This window comes from Dysidea avara, chromosome 2 (genome assembly GCF_963678975.1).
Source record: "Dysidea avara chromosome 2, odDysAvar1.4, whole genome shotgun sequence".
Lineage (NCBI taxonomy): Eukaryota > Metazoa > Porifera > Demospongiae > Dictyoceratida > Dysideidae > Dysidea > Dysidea avara.
The window spans coordinates 48901416-48924069 of record NC_089273.1 but is presented as its reverse complement, the minus strand read 5'-3'; the positions used below and the strand labels follow the sequence as shown (position 1 = coordinate 48924069).

General features: G+C 36.8%; 1 protein-coding gene and 2 long non-coding RNA genes across 4 annotated transcripts; 2 read left to right on the top strand and 1 right to left on the bottom strand.

Annotated features, from left to right (window-relative positions):
- Positions 1–4573: 4573 nt before the first annotated feature.
- LOC136247538 (uncharacterized) lies at positions 4574–5219 on the top strand. The gene is made up of 3 exons (XR_010697631.1): positions 4574–4656; positions 5067–5111; positions 5170–5219. It is a non-coding gene; the product is annotated as an uncharacterized lncRNA (long non-coding RNA).
- A 6351-nt stretch (positions 5220–11570) lies between these two features.
- On the top strand, positions 11571–13753 carry LOC136248184 (low-density lipoprotein receptor 1-like). Its single transcript, XM_066039998.1, has 6 exons — positions 11571–11574; positions 12525–12577; positions 12637–12760; positions 12809–13084; positions 13142–13227; positions 13360–13753. Exons 1-6 carry the CDS (start codon positions 11571–11573, stop codon positions 13651–13653), a joined length of 837 nt encoding a protein of 278 aa, XP_065896070.1. The 3' UTR covers positions 13654–13753.
- Positions 13754–16092: 2339 nt separating this feature from the next.
- On the bottom strand, positions 16093–22048 carry LOC136246205 (uncharacterized). 2 transcript variants are annotated; one of them, XR_010696298.1, is made up of 3 exons: positions 21987–22048; positions 16292–16939; positions 16093–16226 (listed from the first exon to the last, which is right to left on the bottom strand). It is a non-coding gene; the product is annotated as an uncharacterized lncRNA (long non-coding RNA). The 2 variants fall into 2 exon arrangements; XR_010696304.1 differs by lacking the exon at positions 21987–22048 and adding an exon at positions 17285–17313.
- Between the last annotated feature and the right edge of the window lie 606 nt (positions 22049–22654).

The following is a 22654-nucleotide window of genomic DNA, read 5'->3' as shown; positions in this document are numbered from 1 at the left end:
CGTGGCTTTAAGTCTGATTCTTCTACACCATTGAACAGCCTTTCTAAGATGATAACTCCATCTGTACAGCGATTTTCAAAGCATTACCCCAAGCGGTTTATCTGGTAGGCGTGGCAAGCAGTCGTTTATTATTAGCTAATCTCGATTGCGTAATTGTTACACACTGTTGGTTTTTTCGTTGTATCTTCCTGGTTTTTAGCTCGATTTCTTTCAAACCACAAAAGGTTTGAGGTTCAATAGTTAACCTATTTACCCACCGATTTTCAGCTTCTTCCCATACGCGGTTTACCCTGTAGGCGTGACAACATATTGGTGTTATTTTCGTGAATAATCGCTCATAACTCTTTGGCTGTTTATCGTATTCCAGCCAAAGTTGGTACAGAGATGCGCCTTTATACCCCCCTTCTGTGTGCCAAATTTCAAGGCGATCGGTTATGGCGTTCGCGTTTTATAGCAGTTTTTGTAAGTGTGCGAAAAGAGGAAGAAAAATAAGAAAAAAAACCGAAGAAACTAAGCCAATTTTTGAAGTCGAATATCTCGGGAACGCTTGAAGCGATTTCGCTCAAATTTGGAATGTGGAGTGCTGAAGGTGGAGGGAGTGTCCACAGCAAAAATCGTCTTGTTTCATCGAGGCAGCACAGAGTTACGGAGGTGCGAAAATTGCGTTTTCTTTCTTCCTGTCAATATACTCACGGGTGTTACGCGCCGGCTTCTTGGGCCGCACGACACACTACCGTGTGTCTTGATTCATGCAATTTATCAAATACGTATTCCTTGTTGTGTTTGGGACCTACTGTACAAGAAGCGGCCACAGGGTTGGAAGTTTCACAGTGAAATAAATTATACTGAATACACCAAAAAGCTACTTAGTAGCATGAAATTATTCCACATCATATAGTACTGTAGTACAGTGTATTATATTTGAAATGAATTTAACATACAGTAACCATACTGTACTTCATCACAAGCAAATTATTATAACACTAGAAGACATTAGATGAAAACAGCAATTGCAGTCACACACACACACACATATACAAAGTATCACACAGATAAAGACATAACCACAAAATTAAACAAGTTAATGAGCACAGCAGGGATCAGTTGCACTATAAAAGACAAAACGAAAGAAAGTCACCATGAGTGATAGTTATTGATAAACATTTTACGTACCTAAATTTTGGCTCACCACCAACTTCCATAATATTGTAGATGTTCATTGTAGTGCCGGCAAACTGCTGGAGTTAGCCAGCACCAAACATTTTGAATTTCTGCTTTGAGTTGCTCTAGATTTCTTGGTTTCCACCTCGTATTCCTAAGGTAGCTCATCATGGAACCCCATACCCCTCTCTATGGGGTTTAAATCAGGGGATTCTGGTGGAGTGTACCACCAATTCCAGCATCACTGTGGATTCATCGGTAAAGATACAATTAGCAAGGTCTCTTTGGTTCTTTCACCCAAATAAGGCATTTTGTTTTGTTGAACTACAATGATAAAATAATGTTTTTACATTAGTATGCCCACAATATACAATATGCCATACTTAAATCAACCACACAGTGCACTGTAAAACCTACCCACTCCAGTATGGGGAGAGTAAGGAAATACAGTGACAGAAAGTCAAATTCCCAAACCTGGGAATAAATGGTTAGGTCAAATTCCCACATAAAAGGGTATAATACCCCTTCCTATAACATGAGAATAATAAGGAATTTGGTACGATGGTGAAATTTTATTAGACACTGTAGTAGTACTACTCTGTACAATCTGCAATCATGGTCAAAGTGATACGGACATTGAGTATAAGTCGTCCATAGATCAATCGATTGATCCATAGACGACTTGGATCAATCATCCTTCTTGAACTTGCTTGCTCTGGTTGAAGGATAGTGGTGAGTGTTTTCACAAATTTCCATGTTGTAATTGTTAGGATTGTTACAAATGGTGAAAAACCATAAAAGCCCATAGGAAATTTCTTGGGAGAGTTATTTTAGAGAATGGCTTGTAATTTCAGAGTTACATAGTTGCAAAGTGAAAGCTGATGATAGTTGGTATCAGATAAATATAACAGTTGGCCACCCTACATTTGCTGTCCAAACTCTGTGTTTGACAATAACTCGGTTTGCTCAGAAATACTGTAATGCTCCAGCTATAAAAGAGGATGGAGCCTAAAGGATACAGTTTATCTGTTTCGTTCATGGCTTAATCGTACTGCTAATCATCATAACTACCACTTGGTTGCTAGGAGACACACTACATTCTCACAAGGCCCATTCAATTAACAATGTTACAGCAATGAATGATGTGAATAGTTGATACAAGACCATGTACAATCTAATTCCTCATTCTCTATAGATCGGACACTAACCGGGTGGACTCCGTGATATAGAAAGCAGAGCTGCTGCTGCTGATGATGCTGTAAAATGAATCCCGTCCAGATCTGAGGACTTCCCAGCGCTGAAACAGTGGTCTGGCTGCGCGAGACTAAGACGAGTCCGAGGACGAGTCAACTATAACTTTTATAAATAACACATCACGTGACTGTTTAGTGACTTATCACGTGAACATCGCATTGCTGGCCACGTGTCCCTAATCACTGCTGATGGAGATGGAGTTGGAGTCAGTTGCTCCCCCAAAAAGAAGCGGCAGACACAACACTGTGGAAGGTACGTGATTAATATATTTTAAACTGGCCTATATGTGTTATTTGTTATAGACTCTCCGTCCAGTGACCAATCTAACGGTGCTACTCACGCGGTAGTACTTTTTGATTGCGATGGCACTATTGCCTTAATACCCAGAAGTCGTATGTTGTCCCGTGACCAGGAGACCTGTGTGGTGAAATGGCCTTGCTGGAAACTGAAAGGCAACATTGTTTTTGAAGGTAAAAATTATTATTTTTAATGTAGCATTGTGAGCTTTCTTGAAAATTTTCTCTGAAATGTGTGTGCATCTTTGTTTTATTATTATTTTTTTGTTTGTCTGCACCCAACAAATCATCTTTTGGTTACAAAAGTGCTGATTAAAGTACTTCATAGGCCCTTTACTAAATTTACAAATACATGTAGGTTAGCTTTATACAAGGTGTTCTAATTTGTGAATACTAGTTCCTGGATGATATGTAAATACCTATGCCATGGCTGTACATGTGTTGCAGCTCTTAAAAACGATGAGCTGGCAGAGAGTGCAAAGATCACATTGAGTCTATAGCTTGAGACTTTTTCAAAAAAAAAAAAATCTTGGGAAATAACACCATTTAACCAGGTAAGTGCTGGCCAAACTTAAAGGTTTTAGATATCGAAGATTTCATAACAAATATGTTAAATCAAATTTTGTGAATATCAAAGTAATGGTGGTCACTTTGGCCAGAACTGTTCACCAGTTACAGTATTCTTGAGAAAGTACAATGAAAATATGAGCTCGTGAGCATGTGAGCTCGTGTAAGATTTGTCTACCTTTTCAAATTTTCATAACTCAAAAGCTTTTAACAATATCACCTTATCCTTATTTAATTGGCTTTATTATACAAGACACAAAATGGAAATACCCTAGACCTTAGAATTTACCTCTTGGGTATAGTTCCATGTTCATACCCTGTTTTTGAGGGCCATAATTTTAATATTGATTCTACTCAAGGCCCGATACAGATATACTATTGAAGACATGACAATAAAACAAGTACATAAATATAGTTTTACAACAGTAGGAATGAGAGCCTTTTTGTTATGTGTTGATTACATAAAATGCAGGCCTGGTCGGTTGTTTGATACATATCTGTATATTCATGCAGACTCACATGGATCATTTAATGTTAATAACTTCAAAGAAACAGCAAGGAAAAGAATCGCACATTAAATTATAATTCAAATAACTCGACGTTATACAGAGAATCAAGAATCACAGAAACCCTGTTTTGGCAGGAAAGAAAGCCATGCAAAAGTTTGCTGTTGTTGGCAGTTGCTCTACTTGATTACTTCGATCTGTGTTGCCATTTCTACAGTCCTTTGCAGCTATCTATCCATTGTAGCTCTTGTAGGGATTCAAGATTTCTAGCAGTAACTAAGCTTGGAAAACAAAAGCTGCTATGATTTTAGCAAGCTCAGTAATTTAATTGTGTGCTTATACAAGCCAGGTGATTTAGCGTGTGAGCGAGACTGTGTAGTGTGAGCAGCAGCCACTCTGGGCTGGACTGAACTGAGTCAAACTAAACCGTGGTATGCATGTTATTCTGTAGTTCTCAAATTACACTGGTAATTAAGGAAGCACTTGCAGTTCTAACAAACCATTTTAAACAACATGTGTGACCAGGGGTGTCTAGGTAGAGCTGCATATAGTGCCTGGTTTTTAGAAGTAGCTCAAAATCATCTTGTTATTGCATACAGCAGCTATGTTTGAGTAAAGAGTGTGAAGTAAAGCTGGTTTCTTTCTAAGGGACAGAAGAGGAATGCAAACTTAAGGAGACCAACATGAATGATGATGAAGACACGAATGACGTGAATAATGTAGAAGATGCCACTGATCCATTGTCACAGGTTATTTTTAATTTGCATTATGTACAGTAAAGACACTATGCACAGGTAAATGATCATGAGAATGTTGAGGGGGTGAAAAGGAAACAATGTGATGGCAGAAAGCCAGAGAAGAAGAGGAGACTGGTAAGTATATATATATAGTATATATTTTTATGAGGTACTGTGCCATGTATATATGGGCCTAACTTTTTATACTGTACAAGCTGCCTATTTAAGAAAAAAGACAATTTGAACAGCTACATAGTGCAGTGGTACTACATTTTGTATTTTGTTTTAAATGTATAATGTTTAAATTCTCCCGTACCCTTTTTCTGATGACAGGATATTTCATTGCTTTAGTCAGGAGCTCATAAGCACTGCGTCTTTGGCACCTATAAGCTCCTGTTTAGTTTTGGTATGCTTTTGTGTGTATATGTATATCATAACTGCTTTGTAATGTGGAACTGACTTTTGAAATGAAATGACCACTAAGCCAATCAATAGATGTGTTGTCTCAACTGTGCATATTGTTTGATACACTTTGTATGTTCTAGATTAAATCAGGTATAAGAACTAAGGACCAGGAGAAGAATAAAGAAGTATGCACTGTGATAACATGCAAAGTGTTCATGTTGTTAAGTGTATGCATTGCTACAGAATAAGATGAAGAAGACAAAAGAGAAAAAGAAAAAAGAAAGTGAAAAAGGTAAAGTCATGTGTAAGGGAAAGTAGGCAACTGCCAGTGTAGCATTTCTCAAAGGTCATTAGGAACTGTTGATAACTATTAAAATATGTCACACTTTAAAACTGAAGTACTGATTTTCTTTAAAAGCTTTGCTTTATTCTAACTCTACTGCCTATGATTACAGAACAATCAGATACTACTAATCACTAATCGAAGTAGTCCATAAAGCATGATTGTTCATTGTATAGAAAACTGCAGCCATCTACGTAGTGCATGTCTTAGTATCACTTCCCAAGAAGGCTGTTGCAGTCCAAGTTCTTCTAAATAGATCTCACTATACTACTCTGCTGAGCTTATAAAAATGCACAGTAAGATTTCTAAGGTGTTTATGTATATGTTAAAGCATAGCCGCGAGTGCTATATGGAAAATAAATGATCTACCTAAGTGCCTAAAGTTTTCTAGTGCATTTATCTATGCTGATGATACCAAATGCCTGAAACATCGAAGTGGTCTGAATACAACTGAAATGAACCTCCTTCAAAAAGATCTGGATAACCTCTTCCAATGGGGCATAACATCTGATATATATTACCATTTCAGCAAATTTGCACACTTACAATTCTGGCTAAAGAGCTACATGACTGCTACCTCCTATTTTATTGACAACAAGCCGATTGCTACTGTTGATAGCACTAAAGATCTAGGGATAATAATAACACAAAACTTAACATGAGAGAACCACTACAAATTAATATCAGGCAAGGCCTACAAAATTCTTGGATTAATTTGTAGAAGTTTTTCAGGTAATGGACCAGTTGAGACTAGAAAAAGGTTGTATATCTCACTTGTTCGTTCACAAATCTTATATTGTTCACAAGTGTGGAGACCTCATCTAATTAAAAATATCAATATGATAGAAAGAATACAGAGGCGAGCTACAAAGTGGATTTTGAATGACTACCAATCATCATAATTATAGATCACACCTGGTCACTCTACATCTATTACCACTAATGTATGTATATGAAATGAATGATATTATGTTCTTCATCAAGTCCTACAAGCAACAGTCATCACATTTCAACATTACTGAATATGTCCAGTTTAGTACCTCTAATACACGATTTGGTGCATCTGAAAAAATGGTTCATCATAGATGTTCCTCCAACACTGCTCAAAACTTTTACTTTTATCATTTACCACGTCTCTGGAACTCATTACCAAAAATAGACCTATCTCTGTCCACAAACATTATTAAACACAAACTGTACAACTACATGTGGGATCATTTCATGCGGCAATTCAATGATACAAACATTCATACCTTCCATTACCTCTGTCCCTGCTGCCACTGTTCAACAGCGTCACCATCACCAATATATGCAGTACTGCTATAAGTAATTATTTACTGTAATTAATTGTAGTAGAGTCACTGGCAGCACTTGTTAGTGGCTTTCAGTACCTTTTTTGTGTGTGTACTGAAAAACAATAATAATAATAATAATTAAAAATAAAGCATCGATACCGAGCGCCAAGTGCTTTATTTTTCATACAGCACAAATAAGGCTATGCTTTAAATGATTTATGGAACTTTCTAGTCATGTAGCTTCACTATATGCTAGGACTTGTAATTAACTCACGTTGCATGAACTATTAGCAGCCTGAACACACATAAACTAGTTTAACAGAGTAACTCGCGCATATTTCACCCTAGTTTGGCATGGTAGATGTTCATTGCATCTTTTGCTCGCAACCCACAATCGATTCTATTGTGAGTCACATCGTGAAATATTTCTGTGATATCTCCAGGACTTGTCCGTTTACATTAACAAACATAACGGCAACGTTACCTTCTCCCACCCATCATCAAAGCATTTGGGTATGTCTATAAAAGCAATCCAGTGGTAGAACTTGTATTGGCTAGGGTGATAATGAAGTTCTGTAAACATTGCTATGTAGTTGGATCACTAAATTTTAAGCATACTTACAGATGTCAAATCTAATAAACATTTTGTATCTTTAGCTTTTTGTACATATTGACTGTATTTTTATTGTAGGATGATTTTGTGATCCACGTAGGAGCTACGCCACCATCATCACCTGGTTCTGTGCCTCAACCACTGCTACAGGTTAGACGTGTAAATTTTAAACCTAGGATTGCACTTGTTTCCATTTGGATACTTGTATTGAGGGTGAAGAGTTACAGGAGCATGAAGACACAAAAGTTCATATAATAAAACAACCACTAATGTAATTACCACAGCAATTTGCGGAAATAAATTCTTTGAGGTAAAAATGCACTATGCATGAAAAGTGTGTGATGATTCAAAAGAGTACAGTGGGCTGTTATGCAACCCTCTCAAAATCATTAAAAGGCTTCATAATAATGGCAACTCATTAAGGTGTATATAGATCAGAAAGACATTGTTTTAAGACACTTCCATGTATTTCTGTTATGTATGAAGTGTGCTTGCCACGAACCTGAGAATTAAGAAATAGAGCAGAAGCCATGGGGTATGTAGGATCACACTGGGCCATTGGGATGCCATATTGACGGATCAAATATCATGTGACACATGCCCCCTACTATTGATACTTTGAAAAGTGAATTGGGAATTCAGCTCTTTTACACTTTCCACTCAAACTATAGCTTTGTGAATGTAGAAAATGCAGTGTCATAGCTACACTAAAAAGAAATGGGCTAAGTCTTATGATCACATTGTCAGGAAAAAGGTCCAGAGTGATGTCAATCATGTAACCTTCTCCATGCATGTTCCTGTCTGAAGGCATCATTTACAGTATTTTTATTAATAGAATTTATAGATTGTAGAAGAGGATTTGTGGTTGCTCTAAATGTGTTTATTTACTGACCTATGTCTAGCTAATACTGCCAAGCTGTTATAAAGAATAGTTAGGCTGGTTTTGGGTGACATTTTTGGGCAAGAATACCTAATGTTGCTGTTGTTGACCATTGATATTCTTTTAGTACATCTACACAGTACAGCTCTAGGCAGTCCAAAGTAGTTAGCAAAACCTGGCCTTACTGTGTGGTATATTGGGAAAAAAACAACAACTTTGTAATAGAGGCTTCTTCCACAAAGATAGTATTTTAAAGCATCATACTGTTAGAAAGTCTAAAATGATGTGCAGTGGTAGTAGGTGCACAAAATTACTCAATGAGAAAACACTGCCATAGTGTAAGGGTACCCTATATATATATAATGTGGGAGTGTTTATGTAAATGGTATAATCTTGGACATATCCGTTCACCAAATAAGGGACAGTGTAACAGTAAGAATGACTATGGTTCATGACTTATGCAATAATTATGAATGTGTTACAGAGTACTATTGAGCCTGTGGCATTTTATGATGGCCCCAATCCTTTGGAGGATCGATACAATACTGATGAAGAAGGAGTGACCCCAAGAACCACAGTGGAAGCTAGTTCTTTGTCTGGCAATCATGAGCAGGTATCTTGTCTTTTTGTATTCAGTATATGTAAAAATTACTTTTAAATCATCTATCATCTGAGCTCTATAGAGTATAATAACTGTTTGATTGTTTAAATGCCACTGAAATGATTGAATTGCATTGAGTTTATGCCTGGACAATTCAACTGTGAAGCTACAGTAAGATCTCACTTAGTGGCCACTTCTTTAATAAAACCACCTCATTATAGTACTAGTGGCTACTTTAGTAGGCTCCAAGCACAAATCTGATGTACTTTCTAAAGCCACCTCATTATTGGGGCCAATTTTTGTTTGGTTCCACAGGTGGCTCTGTTAATGAGGTTTTACTGTATATTATCTTAGTAGTTTTTGACAGATATACACAGTGTTGGGCAAGTTACTTTGTAAAAGTAACTAGTTACATATTACATATTACTTGCAACTGACCTATTTAGGTACAGTTACATATTACTCATAAAATAAAGTAACTATAATAATATTACATATTATATTACTTTGTGTCCACAGCCTTAAGCTGTCACGTGACATGATTACATTGTTGGACAATGTGCAAATCTTGGTTATAAGTAAGAAGCTGGTGAATAAGCTTCATTTAGTAGGCTTCGTTACTTCATTGGGCTAGGCGTTACTTAGAGGATAACTAACGAGTTTAGTAACTTAATTATTTGTAATAATAATAATATTAGATTCGTTACAGTAACTATATTACTTAGGTAACGCGTAACATTTGTAAGTAAAGTAACTTGAGTTATATTACCTGTTTTTATAGCGTATTTCATTATATTACTTGTAGTTACCACAAAAGTAATAATATTACGTAACGCGTTACTCCCAACACTGGATATACAGTAGTGATAGGCTGTAATTACAGTGACAGCACTAGAATTTCTCGATACTACTAAACTCTAGTTGACCAAGTGTCTAGGATTTTGTAGTATGTAGGGTTCTTGTAATTCCAACAGATACGCTTTTTCTGACATGTTTCTCAAACAAGGCAGTTGGAAAGAAATGTAGTTTATGTTTCACGCCACCTGTGTTTATATCGCGTGTATAGGTTACTGAGGTGACTATTGTATCACTCCAGAGGTCTGTAAATAGTGCAGATATCTGGATTCAGACTATGGAGGTGCTATGCAAAATTATTGCTTTTTAATTGCATAGTTCCACTTGGAATTTTACATCAGCCCGAGTAACCATAATACAAAACTGGCTATAGTGAATAAATGAATCGAATTTTGCTGTACATTAAGTTTATCAAAAACCTACCAGTAGTTAAGGCATTAAAAATGTCATGTGTATTGTGCATAGTTACCTTGGCTCTTCTACGGTGACCCTAAAGGTATAAACATTGTTATTGGTAAATCCTATTACCAACAATGTACTTGTAAAAACCAGTATCAGCAACTAATCAATAAGTTTTGTATTTTGTAATTCTTTGAAATATTTGTAATTATGTTGCTAAGGAACCACAACTTGAACAAATTATGAATACTGCATAGAACAGTTTATCTATACCATTTTCTTGTGTGAAAAAGCCTTTCAATTGTACTTAATTTTTGTTCACATATATATACCCTATATATTTTAACCCTTTATTATCGAATGGCTAATATATTGCCATAACGAGTGCCCTTTATAAACGGAGCCATAACTCCTTTTTCCTAGGGGCTACGAAGCTGAAATTGCTACCAAACTGCTCAGAAGGACCGGGCGTTTTTAATGAAGTTTACCGTTCGGCGATAGGAAGAAGCATGGGCAAGTTATGGCACTTGGCAATATAAAATAGCGTATACAAAACAATAATACCTGTTTAAAACTCCATGTTCGCCTTCTCCCTGCTACTAGGAGGCTTTAGTTGGAGTTACTCCATTCCCCACGTGATAAGGATTCTAAAAATAAATAGTGTGATGTCATCGCGTTGATTAGTAAGATGGCAGCGCCCATCTTTCAATGCCATGGCGATACGGAGAAGATACGCTTTCTTCGCTTCATAGCGCGTGAGTTGTGTGTGTGATCTGTAAGTATTCCAGCTGTGTTGGTAGAAGAGAGAGTTGGCTATCAAACGGTATATAGCTTGATGGGTTAATTAATGGGTGGGGTCCACTCGTATCGCCCACATTTCACACAAGCCATAAAAGTTTTCACACTTGCGGTTTTATAAAAAAAACTTCGGTAATAAAGGGTTAAAAGAATTCGTTGTTTCAGGAGGCCAGCTACATTGTATGTTTGGTGACCATACACACACACACGCACACACTTTTGGGTGCACATGACTGTGTTAAAAACTATAGCGCTCGTGTTTCACGACCTCAAATAAGTCCCTCAATTTAATAAATGATGTGTAGTAGCTTAGTAGCATCACTATAATAGTATATTGTTTGTAGGCTACAACACTGCATTCTGAAGTTCACCAGATAAGAGATTATCAGATGACGATAGGCAAATTTTTGATGGAGATTGGTGAGTATCAGGTATGTACATCATATGTATGTGGTGCTTATATAATATTTTTTTATTATAATGTGATCCAGGATGTTCTACTTAACTTTACACTCTTTAAACTCTTGATTGTTATATGTGACTGGGCCTGCGATAATAGGGCATGTGGGCACATGATTTTTGCTTACTTTTTCACACGTTAATCACCCATAACTTTTTGTACCATTATGCTATGGCATTGCAATTTTCAGCTCTTAGTAAGCAGTTAATTGGCAGCATGATGCAAGTTACAGAATGCAAGAATACCATTCCAGTACTGAGATATGACCGGTAGAGTGATGGGGTGTACTTTGTGCCCACATGCCCTATTTTCGCAGGCCCGGTCACACATATGACTGAATTTTGGAAAACCGTCAATCTATGTACAATAGTACTTTTGTAATAAAATGTTTTTAAAAACAATGGGTAAAAAACACAAGCTCTAGAAACAAACTCAATGCAAGCTTTTTATTGTCTCACTGGGGAATGGATAAATCCTAGGCATCGTCGTGTTCGCCAGTTCATAGGGAGTGCAAATATATGTTACATCTCCATACATGAAAGGGTTTCAAAGTTAAAGACGTTTGTTTACATTGCGGTGACAAAAGGATTTATCGATGATCATTCTTCAGTGAATTTGCCTTCTTTCTCAAACATGGAAGCATACCTTGGGCAAAACCTATAAATATCAATTTATTTGCTGTCTAGTGCTGTATTTCCCACACTGCTTAATTTATGAAGCTGAAACTTATCCACTCCATTCCTTTGTCCCTGTAGACAACCAAACACAAATAAAATGAATTTGAAAAATGTGCAGATATCAATGGTTTTCTAAAAATTACAGTAGGTCACAAATGTGTGTATAGTATACAGAAGGAAAATTAGCACTGAGGTTGATTTATAATTCATGTGAATTTTACAATACGCAAAGATTCAGTGATGTGCAAGTATTTCATTTATTATGTAATACCATACCTGTTTCACTGCCCATACAAAAGTCTCAATAGTAGCAGTGAAATTTATCCCATATTTCACTGGTAGCAGTGAAAAAGTTGTAATTGCAATTTCATTGGCTAGAATTTATGTTAACAATGTAGTGCCAATTAGTGTTTACACGTGTTTAGTACATAGTGACAAATTGCGTACATAGCAACGCTAATGCACAGCATGCGTATGCAGCGAGTATGGTATTAACTGGGAATAGCATGGGTAGCAGTGAAATTTTGGGATAAATACCACTCTTGTATTGAAAATGGTAAATTTCCAATACAACACTCGTGATATTTATCCCAAATTTCACTGCTACCCATGCTGTTACTAGTACAAATTAGCTGCACATACCCTGCTTTCACATAATTTGGTTCTTGTGTATCTAGTCATTATTGATTGTCCAGCTGCACTTAATCGGTTCAGCACCATGTACCTTGATGTACTGGTTTAAATTTTATGGCATGTTGTAGCTACTTACACTGTGATGTATGTATTTAGAAAGAGCAATTTGGAGTCCTGAATGATCGAATTGATTGCTTAGAGCAACAGGTTAAGGTTTTGCTGGCATCAGGGGTTGCCAGAGCTCTAACAGCTCCTCATGGGTCAGCATTAACTGGGCTAGGTGAGTAGTTTGTTTCTTTTATGTGTATGAAATTGTCATTTTCTCTAGTTCCCTGTGCAACTCCTACATTGTCTCGGTTAGCATCGCCAGCAACCACTACATTGCCTCTATTGACCACCACAACATGTACACCAGTAACAGCAACACCTACATTGCCTCTATTGACCACCACAACATGTACACCAGTAACAGCAACACCTACATTGCCTCTATTGACCACCACAACATGTACACCAGTAACAGCAACATCTACATTGCCTCTATTGACCACAACATATACACCAGTAACAGCAACACCTACATTGGCTAGTGGGTCAGCAATAAGTGAGTAATTGTTTTCTCTGATTATGTGTATGGACATGACCATTAATTTTTCTCTAGTTCCTTGTACAAGTGAAACTCCATCAGACCATCAGCAAGAACATCAGGCAAACACTGCAATGTCTCCAGATGGTGCAATGAATGAGGTGGGTTCTGATATTGTGTAACAGCTGATAGTGTAGTGACTAACCAGCAATTTTTAGTGTACTGATTGTATGTGAAGGTCTTAAATGCTAATAGTGCAAGAAACAATGTATTATTCAGGTTTCTATTTGCAGCTCATACCATCTGAAATTCTGGTGCCTTTGATAATGAAGCACAAAACTAGAGCAAGACTGGCAGTTGCTATGACAAATATATTGTTTGACAAGGACACCAGAATAAATTCGAACTGTAGAGGCTGGGATAAACCTGCATTAGACCCAGTTAAGTTGATTTATATAAGAAGAAAATCGTATGAGTGCCACAAATCTACAATCAACAACGAAAAAGATAACTGGGAACTAGACTGCATTAAAGCCATTGACAGTGATGCAAGGGGAATGAAACGCACAGAAAAGAACAGAAAATGACGTGTGCATCAATCCCCTTGCTGTCTGTATATGTATTCCTTGCTGTTCACATGTGTCATTGCATTAATTTTAGCCTAAACATTTACTAGTAGTTTGATAATTTTTTTTGTGGATTTGCATGTGGGATATTCAGCAATTGCCATAGTTTACTTGTAGTTACACTGTTATTTTTCACTGCATGTGAGTGAAACTTTACAACCATGTCACCACAAATGCACAACTAATATATACTTCACATTAACCTGCTCCGCAGTATGTGTATCGGTGACCATTTTGCAAATATTAGGTTAGCATTCAGGCTTCCCTCATAGACCCTCCCAGATTGTTACATGTGTACCCCTGCATCATCTATCCTAGGGATTGTGCTAGTACAGGTATATGAGAGTAGATTTACTATATTCCAAAGTAGATTTAGTATCATTTCTGTCTGGGATAACATTGAACGTTCTTTGTATAAGACATTTCCATGGTGCCAGATCACAAGTTTACTGAAATAGACAGGTACCTATTCAGAAAGTCTAAGGCTCTCAACTTTCAATCTTATAAAGTACAACATACTTGGCTTGCTCATCACCAATAGCCAAGGGAAGCTACCACAAAACCTTTTGCAGAAGTTAGTCTTCATAATTATTTTACTTAAATTTGTAAGTATGATGGATCAACATGCGGATGAGCTTATAAATTAATTTTGAGCATTTCTTAACTCACTGAGATTCCATAACTTCAGATCTTTTTAATTGATCACCTAGTTATGCATCCTTATCATGTGAGTACTAATCGATTCCCACAATCAACATTTCTTAATGTGTACATTGTTACTGCTCAGTTGTAGCCTGGGTTAGCCAGCTGCGAAACATATCCCAAGTGGTTCCTTGATCTGAAGTGTAAATGTGTTACATGATAGATAGGCAGGAGCACAGTACTATTGGGTATTCATAGGGTTTATATTATTGCAAGCAGGTTTGAATTTAAATTCTTGTGATTATTTTGTATATTGACGAGTTGTCTTCCAGACTAAACTTACCCTGTGGTAATAGAATTCGTGGTTTCTTCTACAGTGGATTGATGATGTCATTTTGGAGTTGTAGCAGGTTTTCTTTATAATTGGACTATGTGATATGAAATCTACACTATTTTACTTCAATGATACTTAAACTACTATTCAAACATTCACTTTTAGACTGCCTTGTTTATAGTCCTGTTGAGTTTAACCAACCAATGTAGATTTATTTGATATGTAAGCTCTAGCAAAATTACGATGGTTTTAAAACTACACATGTACATGCACGCACAAAGCCAAAAAAGTAAGACTGCCATTATACTGTAAATTGTCTCACTTACCCAATTGATTGGGAAATTTATGGACTGTTCAGGTGCCTACAATTATACACTATAGGTGTGTCACTTACAACTAGTAACCTGCAGCAGTCTATATTTTAACTCAACTATACTGTATGTGAAGGTGTGCCCCTAATCTCACATTCTAGAGTGTATGCACATAACAGATAACTGCACCCACTATTGATAGAGGCTGCACTGATTTAAACATAGCCATAAGGTGCAGAGTAGAAGCTTTGTTCGTCACTATACTACTGAATTTTGTTGTGATTCTTGGTGCATCCACTAAACGTATAGATTAATGACGCAGTTGCCATAATTTTAATTTGTACATGTTGTTTCAGCCTCAGATCAAACTCCATGCACAATTGAAACTTGTATTCTGTTGCCATGCATGCACTAAAGTATGGGTAAATTAAGAATTGTTGACATTTTTCAGTTACAGTAGGTTGCAAGCATACATCTGTTTCAATACTAAGATACTGTAAAACCGGTAGCATTACAATAGTTTGTACCCACATGCCCAGTTCTTGCAGGCCTGGTCACATATACTAACACTCTCTTTAGAATTAAACTCACAGGAGGAAAAACACAGACAAAGCTACACACAACACAAGAATTTTTCCATTTTATGTAATAACAGTAAACTTTGAAGAAACATAAATAAATCATATGAACAAAACAAGGATTAACAGTTACTGCATAAAGAAAGCAGTCTGGTCATGCTCAACCTGAATGAGATCATTTGGAGCCATTCCTAAAGAGTGTCCAAAGTGTATACTCCGACCACGTACAACAGCCAACCAGTAGCTAATCATGATCATGCATTTATAATATATTTACCACGTACAGTTGTAAGCGTAACAACAAAAGAGACAGTTCAGTGTTCACATGATAGTTAATCTCTTCGCATAGAATATTAGCTAGCCACTGGGAGTCTGCGCAGTCCCATACATTAGTCAATTAACCCAGTAAATTCATGAACTGGAAGTGATTTTGTAGACCATTTACTAAGTGATTGTTTCCAAAAAATTAATTATAGGCACAAATGTACAGTAACTTTGTGCAAATATAGTAATAAATTATTAAATTTTAAATTGCAAGTGAATGACATAACATGCAAACCATCTACAAAAATTATATACAGTATACACCACTTCAAAATGTATATAAGAAGACATCAATTACAGTTAGCAGGTGTCACACTTGTATTAGCATCAGTCAAACAATAAGTACTGTATAATAAAATAAAATAAAACGGAAGTAAATCAAACAAATAGATAGCCAGGATAGTACGTACCTGAAAGGGCAGTTAACTTAATCAATATCCACTCGGCTCACCACCAACCTCGATAACCTTAGGAATGACCTTTTTAAGGTGGCCTATATATTTATGGCAAACTGCTGGAGTGAGCTTTGACCAGAAACTTTCAATGCCAGACTTTAACTGTTCTAAATTTCTAGGCTTCCACGTATTCCGAAGATATTGCTTTATTGAACTCCAGACTAACTCAATTGGATTTAAGTCTGGGGATTCGGGAGGAGTATACCACCATTTGACTTCATTGTCTTTGAAGAACTTTTCAATTAATTTCGATGAATGTTTGGGGTCATTGTCTTGATATAACCTATGGCTGTCGGCAAATTTCTGATCTATAAATGGTAAAAGACCAGCTTCCAGAATCCTTTGGAGTCGTTGAGCATTCATTATCCCGTTGAACATAACAATTTTGGTTGCCCCCCTTGCTGAGATCCCACCCCAAATGTGTACCGTGACAGGGTGCTTGGCCCGTTGCTTCAGTATTCGTGGTTGCTTGATCTTTCTAAAGCAGATCCTACTGTGACTATCTAGCTGCACTGTACACTCGTCCGAAAAAATGCAATTTGCGAAAGTCTCTTTAGTTCTTTGCTGCTCCTTTGCCCAAATAAGACGTTTAGTTTTGTTGAGCTAAAATATTAAATGTACATTTATGGGGTAAACATATTTGTGACTGGGCCTGCGATAAATAAGGCATGTGTGCAAAAACTACACCCTGTCACACAATGGGTCATATCTCAGTACTGGAATAGAATATCTACATTCTATAACTTGCATGGGTAATATGTGCTGAAAATTTCATGGCCATAGCATAATAGTATCAAAAGTTATGAGCCATGAAAGCTTGAAAAACTAGGCAAATTTTATGTGCCCCATGCCCTATTTTCGCAGGCCTGGTCACATTTTCATTGGGATGCCAACCACTATGTGGAGACAGAGATATAGTGGAGATTTAACCTTACACTATAATCTTACACAGTATGATAGCAGTAAAGAGTTTTCTGTAATTTTGCCATAATGTCCTCCTGGCAAAGCAAATTTGACCAGGGTGTTGGTTAAAGTGACTGAACATGTGGAGCCAGAGAATACACTAGGAGGGAGCAGGTAAATTCACCTGTATACTGTTGAAAAATGTATATACAGTAGCACCAGCAGTAGTGTTCATAATGGAAACTGAGCTACAAGTAAAGTCTGAAGGATGCCTTAGGGGGGAATACCCAAGAGTGCACTACACATTACTACACAAGGCTAAACATTGCATCTATGCCAACATGCGACAAAGAGTAGCAGCTGATGCAGTGATAAAAAGTTCATAGTATCAAGTCAACACTTTTACAGCATGCTTTTAGGAGTGGTAAAGCAATAAGAGTATTCTATGTACACATGTATGTTTGTGAAAATACTGAAAATTATGAATAGCTTCTAACCATTAATAGTTCATCTAGGGAAATTGGAAACAGTGGAATGGAAACTGGAAATAGTCAAATGGTCATATAAACGTACCCTAGAGTAAAACCCTTGTTTAGTAGCCACCTCTTAAAGGCCACTTTCTTATAAAGACAACCTCTGTACAAAGACCACACTGCAATTAGATCTCAAAGATGGCTAGGAACCACTTTGTGATCACCTTTGATAAAGACCACCTCTTTACATGGTAAGCTTCAAACATGTATTTCATGACTCATATCAATGTCATCCCTTTGTCCACACTTCACTCAAGTCATATACCATCATCACTTAGTTCGTACCAACATAAATAATACTATGGTACCAGAATGTATTATATAATATTCCACGCAAGTGAAATGTAGCTATGTAGTACACTACAACCTACTGTATCAACGAAGATCCTAGTCTTTTTAGCTGTTTTGATAAAGCGGTCTAACATGGGATGCTTGGAACTTAGCTGTTATCAAAATGTGAAGAGATGGTAGAGGTGAAAAGCGATTATGAAGTGGTCTGTATGCCTTAGCCATCTTTGTGATCTAATTATAATGTGGTCCTTGTATAGAGGTGGTCTTTATAAGGTGATCTTTAAGAGGCCGTAAATAAACAACGGTTTTACTCTAGGTTACATTTACAGTGTATAAGACAATTTGACCATCTCTGTTTTACATTTCCACTTTTTGTTTCCAATTGCATGCCTATTCATCTATACTGGCAACATGTCACATACTTTTTATGTAGTTACAGTACACTAGAGGGTTAACAATGTTACATTTGTGGTTACTCCCTTAGGTTGTAAGAATGTACACAACCCAGTGACCCAACCCCGAGGGTGACTCATTGTACTAAGATAATCCGCATTATGATGCAATTTGCAAATTGCCAGCAAAATTTATCAGGAATCTGTGTAATTTGACCGGATATTGACCAGTGTCATCACAATAGTACTCTTCAGTATATTAAGGATCATGAATGTTTGTACATTCTCGCAAAAAAAAATTGGCCAGAAACCAGCCTCATAATACCTTCACAGTGTCTTGGCAGCATGATCAAACCCAATAGTACGACCTAAAACATTTCCCATCAGTTGCTTTATATGGATTAGTGGGATTTTCTACTGAATGACAGACTAATGCCCTCAGACAAGCATAACTGCCAAGGTTACAAGCTTGATTTTGTAACTGTTAGACTTCGCTTTAGCCCAATTGTCCCGCAGTAACTGGATTGCAGAGGTGCTTCTATTCTTTGTTAAAACTGCTGTGTAGCAGGCAAAGCAATGCCAAAACTGGCTAGGTAACTTTCACCAATTAATGGTTTTGGGTGTGTGCCTAGACAAGTGAATCGTCGTATTTTCTGTAGTGACTGGATTAATTGTAGAGGTGTTCTAATGCTATTCTTTGTCGTAACATTGTGTAACCGGCTGAACATAGCTGAAAATAAAGCACGATGGTCCATTAACTTTTGACGTGTTCAATTTAATCAGTCAAATAATAATAATGAGCTTTTAGAAATGGTTCTGCAATTTTGCACATCTCTTCCAAATTGACACTTACCAAAATTTCTGCTTATTGTATACGATGTAAATTCTGCAAAGTAAAATTTTAAAACTATATAAGTCACTATGAATACAATATCACTTTATTGCTGTTCACTTTCACCAAATAACCAATTAATAGATCAAGGATTCCGAAAACTTCAATAACCGGTGATAAATATGATAAATCAGCTTCACTCAAATATGCATTAACATTTGAGTAGCTTCTGAATGTACCAATCACTGTAATCGGGTCTTGGTATAATGCATTTTGTTAAAGTATTAATAGTCACCCACTTAAATCAATAAGAATTTAATGTTAATCACACAAGCACATATGTTCCATAAAGAAGTACTTGCTGCTTTAAAACCATGTCTAAATAATGAAATTTAATTGTACCAATTAACGAATTATCATCAATTATCAGCAAAACATACCAGTGATTAAAATTTTGTACCTGCACAGCTCTAACACAGTCATACAGAGTTCTCCCAGCAAAATAAAGTAGAGTGGTAAATAAAATTATTAATTATTTTACCACATGCATCAAAAGAATTTTGAGAAATGTAGAGTGGCGCTGCACTGCTTCAACACTCTTTAAGAAGACTCTTGTCACATTCATCATACATACACACAGCAAACATATCTGTACACACACTGTAGATTGAAACATAAACCCAGGAGTTCATACCACACAAAATAGCGAGGGCATGTGTCTAACCGGTGAATTAGCTATTTTGTATTATAATAATTATTAATTAACTGCATGTCGTAAGATCTTCCTTATCTGCCCCATGATAGTACCCATCAGTGTCTAGATGTACAGCAAACCTCACAATATTTGTGACTGTATCTGCAGAAACCCATGCACAGGCCTAAATTTACAGCATAAAGCATTGAACACAATGTGTGAAATAATTGTGTATTATTAAAATAAATGCCTTGTTCTTTATGAAGAAAAGGTCAAACAGTGAAAACCTGGATATTCTCTTATTCACATACTCAAGAGGAGTTGGAAAATCTTTGTTTCATTGCACCCATTTCCTTATGTATGTCACATTGAAGCAATCATACGCGATTGATTTTTTTCATTAATTTCATCTTTGCAGCCTCTGTTTATGGTGAACATGATGGTACAAGTTCCAACTCCGTGTAACACTCTGTTTATGAGTTACAATAGTTTTAGCAAGTGCCTGTAATATATTTTCTCGATACTTCTTGTATGAATCAATCGCTCTGTTGTTGTTACTTTGTAGCACTATAACTCTAAAAGTTCTTGGCATGTGAAGCTGAAACTTCGCCAGAGCATACACTTGGCCATGTAGATTATAAATATTAAAAGTTAATTTGAAAAATGTGTAATTATGTCAGGTTTTTGCATATCCGGTCACATTTATGCAAATTAAAATATCGGTACACACTAAATGCTATATGTGTTTTAACATAGTGCGCCAGCCTGAAGTTCTGTAGATGGAAGGCCATTCCAGATACTGTATCAATCAACTGCGTTTGAATCTTAACAGGGTTTGACAAAGTTTAAATGTACAGCTGGGTTCTAGGAGTAAAGACATTTAATGAGTTGGACCTGAATAGAAAATAATATTATTATACCCTGACCACTTGAATACTGCTTACATTAGGGATCAAATATTCAGTACAAACAAACACATTTTACTACTTACTTATTTTAGGCCTTTATTTAGGAAATGACTTGAGGGGGTAAAACAACCACAAAGAAGTCAGTGTGAGTGTTTATTACAAATGAAGTAGGGTTCCAAAGTACACAAGAGATGATGGTAACTATGAGGTAAATTTGAAATGATGGTAGCTATTTGGCATAGTGCACTGTTTTTTTATCACTGGAACCCTATTTTATTTTAAAATTAAAACTTGCACTAGCTAGTTTGTTTTGTTATACTGTAGCATGTAGCTATAAAATACACACGTGACTGTGACTGCTATGTTAGAGTATCTCAATCTCACAACTCAGCTACACAGTAGATCAAGCTAGTGAACATAGAACAATTCCTTGTTTGCCTATGAAGCTAGATCATTATTGTGGTATATTCTGATTGTCTATGGGGGTGTGGCAATTCGTAGCCCATGTACTAGAGTCTGTTTATAAGCATCTAAAATAGTTTTGTGGCTTCTAAATATGCTTGCTCAAGGATACACCCACCACCAACCAAAATCCGTAGCCAGCCTTCAGCCGGCTGCACTCCTCCTGGTTTAAAGATGGAGCAGAAGCCATGAAATGCATGGCCCTTCATCAAACTGCTTCAATGTAACAAATACCCTGCCGTTCTGGTTAAATTCATGTGATTATGTCTAGCACTGCTTGAAGTATCTTAGTTTACTACAGTGGTATATCCCCAGTGTATGGAACAGTTAATTGTTCGTTATTTTAGTAGTTTTTCAGTAAACCCGCATTCACTGATGTTTTACTGAGAGTTTAAAACTTGGTAAAATAATTATGTTCCATATACTTAAGTTTACTGACACTTTACTATCAGTATAACTACAGTAAGGCATCTTAACAAATTAGTAAACTAAGAACCTTCAAGCAGTGTAGATACCTGTATCATAAAACCCTCCCTGTTATATAAATAGCAATAAAGTACTAGGGAGCCACTACTGCTCCAAGTTTGTCAATAGTACTACTTTAAACCATATAATATTTGATACGTCATACTTACTTCACGAAGCAGTTGACAATACTTTGGCCGGGTACAAACCCAGCCCATTTGCCTTCTTACACGTTTTATCATGTTGTGGAAGAAGACACAGGTATTTCGGGCCATCGCGATGTGAGCATGTCCTTTAATTTCACTGCTGTAATTTCATCATCTTGGTTGAGCATTTCTTCTATAAAAGCCTTCATTTCATCGGTTATTTTTCTCGGTCTTCTCCGCGGTAAGTCTACTACAGCTTGATGTCGCCGGTATTTTGACAACAAGTAGAGTAAGCGATCTATTGTCGGACACCATTTATAATCGGACACTTTTTCTCAGAAACTACCAGGCCGAATCTTCTGAATTTTGTCACGGATACACTTCACACTTAGTCTAGCAATGTACCAAAATTTTGGCTGGAAAGCTTTTGTGGTTGCTTTGCTACAGCCGATTAAAGTGACTGTCCGAAAACCTCTAATATCGGAAATTTACCTCTTTTATCGGACACCGCCCAGCAATCCTCCACTAAAAGATGAAGTTCCTCACAACCACCACTGACTGTTAGGGGAATACATGTACTTTCTAAGCAGCCATAGTTTGTTTCATTCCTCCACTCGTAAGCGGAGCTACAACCATTAATATTCGGGTGTGTCGCGACCTCTATAATCGGACAGAGCAGAATTTCATTTCAC

Excerpts from the sequence above, each read along its gene's own strand:
- LOC136248184 (XM_066039998.1), top strand. Across the intron at positions 12,578-12,636 it reads TCAGCACCATGTACCTTGAT|AAAGAGCAATTTGGAGTCCT; the intron begins GTACTGGTTTAA and ends GTATGTATTTAG. Across the intron at positions 13,228-13,359 it reads CAGATGGTGCAATGAATGAG|CTCATACCATCTGAAATTCT; the intron begins GTGGGTTCTGAT and ends TTCTATTTGCAG.